This window comes from Akebia trifoliata, chromosome 1 (assembly GCF_017979445.1).
Source record: "Akebia trifoliata isolate Shusen 1 chromosome 1, ASM1797944v1, whole genome shotgun sequence".
In the NCBI taxonomy this organism is placed as follows: Eukaryota; Viridiplantae; Streptophyta; class Magnoliopsida; order Ranunculales; family Lardizabalaceae; genus Akebia; species Akebia trifoliata.
Genome location: NC_141375.1, coordinates 573413 through 585797, shown reverse-complemented (window position 1 = coordinate 585797; position 12385 = coordinate 573413). Strand labels below are relative to the sequence as shown.

The 12385-nt window shown below is 32.7% G+C and overlaps 1 protein-coding gene across 1 annotated transcript; it reads right to left on the bottom strand.

Annotated features, from left to right (window-relative positions):
- Nucleotides 1–6086: 6086 nt before the first annotated feature.
- Nucleotides 6087–9802, bottom strand: LOC147410237 (putative pectinesterase/pectinesterase inhibitor 17). The gene is made up of 2 exons (XM_086433028.1): nucleotides 9231–9802; nucleotides 6087–7001 (listed from the first exon to the last, which is right to left on the bottom strand). Exons 1-2 carry the CDS (start codon nucleotides 9625–9627, stop codon nucleotides 6307–6309), a joined length of 1092 nt encoding a protein of 363 aa, XP_086289154.1. The 5' UTR covers nucleotides 9628–9802; the 3' UTR covers nucleotides 6087–6306.
- Nucleotides 9803–12385: the final 2583 nt, after the last annotated feature.

The window sequence follows — 12385 nt, the reverse complement described above, 5'->3', positions numbered from 1 at the left end:
TCCAAACAGAGTTACCAACATATTTATAAGAGAAGAAAGAAACAAAATCCTACTTTAATTTGCAGACTCACGTAAAGAAATTACACCTTATTCTAATTGGCTTACTTATTATAAATAGTAAATACTAATTGTGTAGTAAATCTAAAATGGTAAAATTCTAATTACTTTCTAATTGAATTAAGAACCCTAAGTACATCAAAACTCTCTTCTGTCATAACTTCAAAATCATTATCATACTAGAGTTATTCGTAGTCAAAGATTCTATAAAATTTAATTTTAACCGTAATTTCGAAAGGGTAAACAATGTCGAAATACTTCCATAATAAGTGTTTGAGATTCTGTCACGTAACCCTTCGAATTTTCTTTCCAATGTTTTTGGAATCATTGAATTTCGAGTCTGTATTATCAAGTTATGCTCAAATAACTATAGGCTATGTATGTAGATCCTTCTGGATCAGTCTTTATCATTAATAGTGGATTAATCACCCTCATCTCCTTCAAAATCGGAGTCTCGGACTTGAGACTTTCTTCTCGTATAGCTCCTCGTGAATGAAACGATGAAATAATATTAAAGATATACATGAATTTAATGAATAATACTCTGAATCATGAGTGATTTTGAGATTTAACCCATCATGTAAGAATTGTATACATTATGGGATGTAGGCAATTGCCCGATCATATAAATCCTTGTATTATCTTTTTGTTGTTTCTTTTAATTCTTTTTCGTGTTATGCTTTTGGAAAACATTTTCCCAAAAAAAGTATGATATGAAATAATTGTTATAATTCGTCCTATATATTTATATCATTTAAATACATTTCATTAATATAATTCTATCAATTTTCATAACCAAGACATATCAAACTCAACCACCAGACCGGTGCATTTTAATAGATATTTCTAATCAAAATTTGATCAAATTTCATGAATTTGGTGGGATCATATGTTACTCTGTTTTTTAATGTGCTATATAAATGGTTAGGATTATCTATTTGGAGTCAATTTTTGGTACAGAAAATGTATCTTATGTGGAGCCATGGCTTTTCATAAAGAAAGCATTAGTATGGCTTTTGCATTAATCTTAGTGTCAAAGAAATCTAATCATGTCTGTCCTCCAACAGTTCATAATTTAAATGACTTGTTGATTTATAAAACTAGTCCAGATTCGTTATCAGTGGATAATGCGGGTGGCAAAATTCCACGTGTCATAAAATGTTGGAAAAATTACTTAATGAACGCTGATATATAGAAGTATTTCTTTCTAAATACCCCTACTTTTCAATGGTAAATTAATAATCCAATAATTAGTAAACTTTTTCTTTCTTAATGCCTTCTCACCCTCTCTTTTAATTGTTGAGATTAATTATTCAAATTGTTAAAATTTACAATTCAAAATATCAAGATTAACGATTTAAATGATTCATCTCAATAATTTGAATAGTCGATCTAGACAATTTGAATTTGACATTTTATAGGATTGAGGGAGCATTAAGGTACGACCTAAAATTTAGGGTGCATTTAGAAATATGTCAATCAAAATAAGTAATATATAAAAAAAAAAAAAAAAAAAAAAAAAAAAAGGACTTTTAACATGACAATTTCATACCACAAAATGACAAAAATAGGCTACTTTTTGATTAATGCTGAAGTGACCTCAAACATTGACTTCATTTCGTACTTTCCTTACATAGAGGTGTGTACAATCATATATGATTTTCATCGAGACACAAGTAAAAAGCATCCATCCATGGTCCTGTGCACAAGTCGACATCAGGAAAATATGAATTGATTGAGATCATTCTAGCACATCTTTTTTTAATACTCAAAATAGCATCTATTGTGACTCATATTTTTAGACACAAATACCCCTACCTACAATTTCTTTTGTAAACCCTTAGATAATATTCTTAAAAATTACAACCTCCTCCCTCCCAACGTTTTATAAGATCGAATAAGGGAGAGATCTCTCCACTCTCTCTACCAAAACAACCATTGGAGTTCACCAACAAACCTCTAGATTTAAAGAATGATCACAAATCTTGTAGATCCATCATTTCTTGTGTTCGATTCACGATCCATTGGAGCTTTCAACCAATGATTCTCACTTTCTCCTCTCTTTCTTCTATGTGTTTTAAAATTATTTTTATATACTTATTAACCTTGATATATATTTCCTCCAAAATTATATAAATCTAAAATGATAGTCAAAATCTCAATGATTTCGCAAAATTTTTAGAGTATATTTCCAAAAATTTACCTAGTGCGAGCCTAAACATTGGCTATCATCGAATCTAAACGAATAATTATAACAAAATGTTTTTGTAATTAAAAATGGTCTGCATTGTCAAACCTTGATGATAAACCGTAGAGGGTCTATGCTATTATACATTCAACGTCGAGGATCAACACTAGGTAAATTTTAGTAACATAATCTTAAAATTTTTGTAAAATCATTGAGTTTTTGTTACAAATAATTATAATTTTAGTACGCTCCCTTAACAGAACTGTAGATCCTTTGCTTCGGATACACAAGTAAAGATTTATGGTTTTGTCTGCCAGGTAAGAGAGCATACGATAAGGGAATCGGATTATAATTAGTCATTGCAATTTCTCCACTTCTCGAATTCCTTCCTTTTTTTTTTTTTTTGGGAAAATTACTTAAAGGACCATCGTGGTAGTCCCTAAGTTTTACGCAATAGCATAATAGGACATTTAGTAAAAATTTTCTTTCTTAATGATCCCTCATTACTGTCAAGTTCACTATTTTTACTAAAAAAATTGACACTTTTTTATTTGGTGTCGAGTTCACAATTTTTATTGTCGAACTCACCACTATTTATTGTTAAGTTCACCCCTTTTTATTTACTATTGAACTCGAGGCTTTTTATTTCTTGTCGAGTTCACTTTTTAAATAAAAAGTGGTGAACTCGACATTGGTAAAACCCACCCATTTTTAATTTTTGAGTTTTTTTTTACTAAAATATATGAAAAAATAGACTAAAAACTTAAGATAATGATTTGTTTGTTTGATTTCAATCCAAAAGAACAATTCTTGATTGATTTTCATCCAAAAAATAAGATTGTTTTTTTACATGAATAATGATTTTCTAACACCCCCATACGCCCCTTAATGTGGCATGTGTTAGAATCATAGATTCTTTTTCTTGGGATATACAACAAACCTATATTTGTCAGCTCAAGACTGTTGAATTTCATAAAATTTAACGGACCAAGGCATCAAAATTTTCATTGTCAAATTTTGATTTTTGATAGATCGAACCTGTTAAATTGATGGAAGATGGGGAGAAATTTGATGGCTCTAAGCCGTCGAATTGGGGATCATCAAAATTTTCAATGACCATAAGCCGTCAAAATTCGCTTTTTGGGCTTTTGGTCCATCAAATTTTTGATCTGTCAAAATTTTCAATTTTCACATAGTGAACTGTACATATTTATGGGGAATGTATGGTTGTGCATCTTGAGGGAAAATTCTATGGTTCTAGCCCATGCCACGTTAGGAGGCATGTGTCAGAGGGGTCATCAGAAAATCACAATTCATTATATATGCATCTTTAAAATATTTGAAAAATCCCTTGAAAATGATTTTTTCTTCATTCTTAAATCATTTTTGATAGAATTGAGTCTCCAAAATTCGATTGAGATGCCAAAAATCCAATTTTTTAAGATGAAAATGATGAATTTGAATAATTAAGACATTCAATCATGAAAATGTGGGAGATGAGATCCAGGGACTGTTTAGAAAGATAAAAACTTATTAAATGAATGATTAAGAAACCACCCAAAACTTATGGACTATTAAGAAAGAAGTCCTTCCGTCAAGGTCCTTTAAGTAATTTTTCCTCCCCCTTTTCTTTATAGATTAAAAATCTATGGCTTTTTTCAAGTTAGTTTATCGTGACTCTTCTTCCAATATGAGATTACATTCTAGAATCGTGATTTTCTGATGCCCCTATACACCCCTAAATGTGGCATAGGTTAGAATCATAGATTTTCACCTCGAGATACACAATTATACATCTCCATCAATATGTGCAGTTGTGTATCCCAAGGAAAAACGTCGGGTGTATGGGGTTGTGTGTGTGTCACAGGGAGCATTAGAAAATCATTATTCTACATTCTATTAGGAGTCCTAATCCGATTAAAATATAAATTCCCCGAGTCTACCATTCTTCAAAAAATGAAATTAAAAATGCCACGTGGTCATCTGATCCAAGTAAGACAAAAAAATTGCCGTCCCCAGAGTAATATTAATTATGCCATTGCTTACAGCTCTTGACAAAATATAACTTCCTTGATCCCACCTTGACTTTTTTTTGGTTTTGTTAGAGAAGTGAGATTGTGGTCAAATAATAATTATAGTAAGTAAATGTGAGTGGTTTTGAGCCGCATCAAACACTCCCAAACTTAAACGCAACTTAGCAAATTGGCACGGCACGGACCTTCATATATACCATCTTGACTTCAAATGTCCATGCCCCTTAAATCAAACCAATCCATGGGTTACTGGTAATTGAATGGTCCCCGGCCTAGGCCAAGCTCATGCCCCAAACCATTGGTTGGAGATTTGAATACCATATTCAAGTCTTATTTATTTAATTGGTACCATATGTCACATTCTTCCAATGAGGGGGCCCTATAGACTGAGAGATATATAATATATTCTTCTAAAAGATTGGAGTTCTCATTGGGTTGTATGAGAAAAGCTAGTGGCGATAGGAATTAGTCGTCATTGCATTTATTTTCCTAATAACATTAATATTGTTGTTGTTACTTTGTTGTCTTGATGTTACTGGTGGAAGAATAAAAACATAAGGAGAAGGAATCATAATTCATTTTTTTCCAAAAACAAACAAAAAGAATCGTCATTTGTCAAATTTAATATACATTATGAAATAAAACTTAATCAGGCAGAAAATTTCTACTTGTTGAATATTGGAGAAGTCCATGGGCCTAAGTCATCCTCTCAAAACTGACTTGTAAGGTGAGGATTGCCCTAGGTTTATATATAGCCTAGGGCTTGATACTTAGGCTTTGGGGGGGGACTATCACTCACATATGTATTTATTTTTATTTTATTTAGTTTTTAACATACATAGGTATGTTTTTCAAACTCTACTTGTCTAGTGGCCGGTTCAAAATAATCACTAACATGAATCCTAATTGCATATTTTCATTTTGTCCGTCCTTGGATGTTACTCTAAAGTGACATGCTGCAATAGAGCTAGATTGTAGTAGGAAGTAGGTAAGTGTTCACCACGGCATCTTCTATACGACGTATATATCACAAAGACATGATCTTACTTTTAATGTCAGAAGACTTGACTTTGGACAAATTATAATGGAGGAAAGCAAATTCTTTTAATTGACCCCAAAATGTATCCTTATGATGGAAAACTATGTGTGCAAGACACTAATACCATTCACCACTCCAAGAAAACAAAAAGTTTTAGTAGTGTAAGAGTATTTCACTAAAGGAAAATCTTAGAAGGACTTTGTTTTTCACCTTGTTTCACATTGCATTGATGTGGTGGCCATAGATGTAATTTTTCAAGATACGAGTGAAAAGCATCTATGGTTACGTGTGCACCTCCTCATCAGCGAGTGTGAAATGTAGTGAGAAACAAAGTCCCCCCAGCACAGCTCTACAATAAAACCCTTTTTTGTTTAGACTTTTTTCTAACTTTGGAGGACATTTAAGATTCACCTAAAAATGTTAGCTTGATATCCTCTATGATAGAAAGATTAGTTAGGAGCTAGGGCTAACAATCAATCAAATCAGGGTATTTATGTTATGTTCTTACCTCTTAATTTTGTTTTCATTAGTGCAGACAAGATTTTGATTTCTTTTCTTTCTTCTTCTTGTTCTTTTTTTTTTTTTTTTTGTTTGTTTTTGTTTTTTGAGATAAACAGTTATTTAAAACAGATAAATTTAGGTCTATATTTGATGAAGAATTACTTATTAAGTTTTAGCAAATACAAAGATGAAAGAAAAAGAAAAATCTCATGGGCTTCAATCTTCATCATGTTCTAATGCTTCATTGCTTCCAATGTGACCACAAGCATTAAATTAAACAAATTGACTTTACTTTTAAATTACAGAATAACATAATCACACTTTTAACATTATTAATTAGTTCTTCCAATCATGTAGAAATCAAACACTGTGCATACGTGAGCATTTGTAGACCGATTGGTCCTACGTACACTTCGAACTCAAATCCTCACCAATCAAACAGTAATAAAGCAATTATAAATACAATATTCCTTTAACCCAAGTAACTATCATTCAAACCCAGAATAAAAATTCACTCCAGTAGAAGGAATCCATGAAGTTCCACTAATGAACTTTCCCACAGTAAACTGAATAGCCTCTTCAGGTCCAATTACATGAAACCCAGGCCATGTCACCCTCTTTGAAGTTCCAGCACCAGGCCCCGAATTAAGATATTCTGCAAAATAAAGTGTTTTTAATGCAAAATTTCCCTCCCACTCGATCCAACCTCTTGATACAATTAAATCATCAATGATCGATTGCATGATCACCGATCTTGCATACTGCTTCCATGGTCTTCCTAGATACGATGCGACCGAATGTTTATATGGAGAAAAATCGGGGCTCGCCATGATCCTACATCTTTGAACGGTAAACCCAGTGTTTTGTCCAGGGTCCTCCCTTCCATTAGCCAAAATCACATTGTAGCTACCCCTAGACCCAGGCCGACGTAAAACAAGGTTACAATTTTGGAAAACAGCTGCCGCATTACCAAAGATGAAATCAATTGTCCCATATATGTCACATTCTCTATAGAATTGGCGAAGAGCGAGGGCGTATAGAGTATCTTGGTAGCCTGCAATGCTACATCTATAGAGAACCGAGTGATCGGAAGCGATGCTCATTGCTAGAGCTTGACCACCTCCAGGGCCTGCTGTGTTTTGAAATCCGATATCTCGAGCGATAAATCCGTAACCACTAATTGCTGCCATTAGAGAAGTTTGGGGATGTAAATATTACAAAAAATAATTATATTTTTAGGTTTCCCCCTCCAAAAATAATTAAAAACAATGAATAATTGTTTAGGAAAGAGAATGGCCTAATAATTGTTTGAAAATTTTCTCGCTGTGTGTTCGGTATCGATCAAATCACTAGCGAGACATTAATTCATGGGGTCAGTCGGTCCATAAATTTTTTATTTCATTAAAAAAAAAGTAAAAACTAGGTATGATGCTGATAACCTATATATGAATCATATATAGATAATTTGATAGGGACCCAAATCAAATAATATGTGAATGAGAAAGTTTATGAATTGCATATGTCAAATATTTTGTTTATATATATATATATATAGGTCCCGTTCAATGGTTAATTGTTTGACAAAAACATTTTTCAAAACATGAGTTAGAAGTTTTGGAATGGGCAAATTTTTGGTGAGGATGATCTCTACAGTGGGGAGATCATCATCACCAAAAATCAGCTCATTCCAAAACTTCTAACGCCATCAAAAATAGTTTACAAAAAATGGACGGTCCACCATTTTTCAACTTGTAAACATGGGTTAGAAGTTTTAGAATGGGCTGATTTTTGGTGAGTATGATCTCCTCACCATAGAGATCATCCTCACCAAAAATCAGCCCATTGCAAAATTTCTAACTCATGTTTTGAAAAATTTTCACCCAATCTGTACTCGGTTGACCTGCCAAGGGCACAGAACTGTTGATTGTTTCCATGTGTATCCCGAAAAAGAAAAAAAAAAGATCTATGGTGTCAGCTGCGTACAGAACGAGTGAAAAATGTCGAGTAAAAAAATCATGACTCATGCTTATAGAATCTAATCCATTGTCATTGGATCTGATCCGGTCATCTGGATCCAATCCAAGATTTATTATATCGGTTCCAAAGTGATTTGATCCGAACCGAATCCATTGACTGCATGGAAATATGCACTCACTACAAGTACTAATTGCAAAGAATAAGCAAAAGGTGTCGGCAGTTGGCAATTTCAAAGCAGCCGCCCTTTTGTCCCACGTGGAATATGGAATAATTGAAATTTAATAAAAAAAGGAAAAAAAATACAAAATACTATATCAGATATACTTATGTTTTCAAACTGGTGGCATACACGGTCTTCTCTCAAAGATTAATAAAAAATTACCTAAATGCCCTCTTCTTCAACCAATAGCTAAAAACCTTTACATCTCTCAAAATACCATACCTTAAAGCCCCACAGCCTCTAGGATAATTTATTTTTAGGGTGTTTTACACAAATAGATGCGTTTTTTTTTAAAATATTTATCTATTTTTTGACAAAAGTGGATGTAGATTGTACCAAAAACATAAATTTAATTTGATACCCTTTTGATTTAACCAAAGTAAATAACCAAAAAAAAAAAAAAAATGACCACTTAACTAAGGGGTAAGACCTTGTGGAGAGGTTGTTCCCAAGGTCTTAAGGTTCAAACCCTTTCTTATAGTAAATGCTAACTATAACTACTAATCCCAACCAAGCAATAAAAAAAAGAGAGTAAATAACCACTGTTTTATTTAAATTTACGAAAAATTCTACACATTCCATAATTTAACAAAATAAAGATAATTTTTTAAAGGTTAAAATATGGGTATTTTGGTGGTTTCATCTAAAATGGTGAGTTTTATTAAATTTAATATATTTTGTGTAGGAGAGGTAAGTTTAAATTAACATCCTTTATTTATTTATGTATATACATTTTTTATGGTAAATAATTTTTTATGAAAATAGATAAAAATAATTTCATACATAAGTATTTTCAAAATGTGTCTGAGTATGTTAATTTTAATTCATGAAGTTTTATATCCATTCTCATAATTCTACCTTATCCATCGTCTTCAAACTCTTCGTAAAAACCTCGCTTTTTTCACCCAAAAAATTCAATCTTATTCTTAATGTTTGAAGATTGAAAGAAAATTTTTATGTCATTTCAAGTAGGTCCCTCGATGAAGACCTAAGTAAAGGGAGCATGTCATGTCATCAATTTGAGAGCACAGGGATATGTCTAAACCACTTTAGTAAGAATGATAATTAACACCAATAAGTGAGGACGCATTTAGACTTAATTAATAATTTAAATTTCTTTAACAAAAACAAATTCACAAAGAAAGAAAGAAAGAAAGAAACAAAAAGATACTGAGAAAGAAAGACGTAAAATATGAAAAAAGAAGAAGATGATACCAAATGTGGCTGATCCAGGCATGGTAGACCCCCCTTGAACACTAGCATCATTCACTATTATTGTCGAGTATTTCCCATCACCAATCAAAGTGATACCATCTTTGTTAGTGTGAATCTTCTCTTTGTACACACCAGACTTTACATAGATCACAAACCGTCCACCAGAAGCTGCTTTGATCGCTTCAGATACTGTCAAATAATTCCCCGAACCATCTTTTGCGACGACTGCATTTGCTCGTATCGTAGTTGTCTGGAGGAGTTTCCGATCTTTGGCCGATACCCATTCTGGAAAAACTTGTTCCGATGTGATACGTCGGCTTGTAGTACTCTTAGGTTCGTTGGTGATTCGATTGATGAGAGCTAATGAATTACTAGCCAACCTTGATAGATGGTCCATGTGATCGGAAATCTTACTAACTAGGTCACCGGAGAGGCCATTGACCGAGTCTTTGCAGGTTTGTTGAAAAGTCAAGACTGCACTTAACCATGATTGGAGGTCATGCTTCCTCTTTGTTGGGGAGTCTTTGAAAGCTATAAGAGATTGATTGAGGCTTTGAGGGACATATTCATAAGTTCAACACAATACCCTGCAAGTGAAGACACATAAGAGCTTAGTCAACAAGAAACACTGTTAAGAAGTTAAGATAATTATACCCTTTTCATTGTACAATTACATCAAGGTATTATTCAATATTTCATGGGCTTTCAAACTTTAATGTTATTCATTTAAAGTTTAAAATTTAGCCTGACTTTATCGTTGAAGCGTAATTGTAGGTACAAATTAATTATTCATTAAGAAGTATAAGATCAGATTGATCAAGAAGCTAGGCATGATCAAGGAGGTAGACCATATTTTGCACTCACACAATGCAAATTTTCAACGATAGATCTCTCTGTCTCTCTGTCTCTCACACACACACACAAAGAAAAAAAAAAAGGTACCATAAATGTAGCACCTCAATATTTTGAGAAGCAAAGATGAGACTACTACTACCTATAGAAGAGTGGGCATGGAGTCCATCATCTTGGGTTTCAAGTTGATAGCTTGGATTTGAAGGATGTAGAGTGGGCAACTTGGTCTGATCTCTAATATTTTCAACAAGTGCAGGGACAATATTAGCATTTTGATGCCCTAACCCCAACCCTGATATGGTTTCAATGCAAAGAGTTGGGTAAGTAGTAAAACTACACTCTTTATGGAGATGTTCTCCTAGACTTTGGTCGTTAGAACCCCATGAAGTCGGTGCTCCAAGTGAACATACGAACAGGAAAAACACAAGACACATTTTCATTCCCATACAAGGATAATAGGAAAATTCTCTCTATCTTTCTGTGAGGAACCCCACGAGAACATGAGATGTTGGGGGAATGAGTGGAATTTATAATGACAAGGGTTTGGACTTACGTGGCTAAGGACAGAATCAAAGTTTGGTTAAGGGTCTATTTTATCTATCCTTCTTTTTTTCCATTTCAATGGCCCAATACTCCAATAACAAGTTGAGTGGTGTGTAGATACCCACGCGTAATAGACAGCCAAACATAAAGCAATTAAGTTGACGTATAGGAATTTTGGGCTAGCACTAGAACAATCCTAATGTACATTTTGTACAAAACTTTTCACAATCATATGTACATCTACTTATCAAAAAACAAGAAAAAATAAAAATAAAAAAATCATATGTACATCCGTACATTACTTTGAAAGACACATATTTTAAGATATTTTATGGATGTTTTACTGAAATAGGTTAAGGAAAAAAGCATGCATGGTCTTGTTGCACACCTCTTTGTTAGAAATGTGAGAATCGGAGTAAATCCAAAGTCACCTAAGCATTACTCATAGGTTAGTGGTAGAGTGTTGATAATATAATGCCCTTTTTTTTTTCTCTCCAACCCATAGTGAAAAAAAAGAAACTTTTTGATCTGATCACCTTGTGACATTCAAAAATATGATCCGAAAAAATTGAGTTATAGAGGATAAAATTATATGAACTTAAAAGAAAAAAAATATTATTTTTCACCATTGAAATTTATTTTTAAATTTGGATGCTTGGCAGTTGTCCGTTTTCAACACTTTGGATCAAGTTCGAATTTTTTTTTTAAATTTTAATCTGAATATTTTTATGAAATCTAGAGAGTTGTGTTGTTGGATTGTCAATAAAATAATCAATGTGGGCTCAATGATTGTTTTTAAGATTTGAAATCTTAAAAATAAGTCTGTGGGCAAAGGACATGTGAGTAAGAGAGAGAAGCTTTCTTTCTATTGCTTATGTCATTTGCACCACATGTCAAACTTTTGTTGAGTTGTAAGCAAACATGTCAAAAGGTGTCAAGATCGTGCGCCAAAAAGGAAATTATTTTAACAAAATTCTTAATAGTAAGAATCATGTCGGTGTAGCATTAAAATTGATATTATTTCTCACATTGCTGATGTGGAGGTGCGCACATTATAATCATAGATGCTTTTCACTCATATCTCATTGAAAAACATATGTGGATCCGTACGTACTCCACGTCAGCAATGAGAGGATGGATGTCAATTTTAATGTTACTTACATCATTTTCCTAATATTAATTATTACTCATTTTTTCAAAATATTTTTTCAAAAAAGACATATATTGATTTTGATATTTATTTATTTTTACCTAAAAGGGCAGCTGCTTTTAAATCCCTTTCATGATTTTTATAAAAGTTTTTTTTATTACTTTCATACCCTTTTTGTGAACTTTTCAAACAAAAGACACACCCTTTGTATGAAAGTGAAAACAAGGTACAAAGGTTACTTCCATAAAAGGTCTTCTGGTGAAGTCTTCTGATTTGAGTTCAATTCCAACTGTCAACTAGTTATTGGTGTCGTTAAAAACAGGCTTAAGGAGTTGCCAATTACTTAATTCCCACAAGCACATAGTTACTGGTCTCTTTAAAAAGGACTTTTTTAACTTGTGCCCTTAGGGCACATGTTAATGTGGAATAACTACACTTTGGAAATTGGATTTTGTACCAAAAATGCCCTTAAAATTTTTTGTTTTCCCAAAATACCTTCAGATTCCAATTTCCAGGTGTATTTATTGGACTTTAACATGTGCCCTTAGGGCACACGTTAATAAAATATATGCTAACCAATAAAAAAAAATGCATGAGCTAGTAATTTAAA

Excerpts from the sequence above, each read along its gene's own strand:
- LOC147410237 (XM_086433028.1), bottom strand. The coding sequence starts at position 9,627 with ATGGACCATCTATCAAGGTTGGCTAGTAATTCATTAGCTCTCATCAAT. Across the intron at positions 7,002-9,230 it reads GCCTGGATCAGCCACATTTG|CAATTAGTGGTTACGGATTT; the intron begins GTATCATCTTCT and ends CTCTAATGGCAG.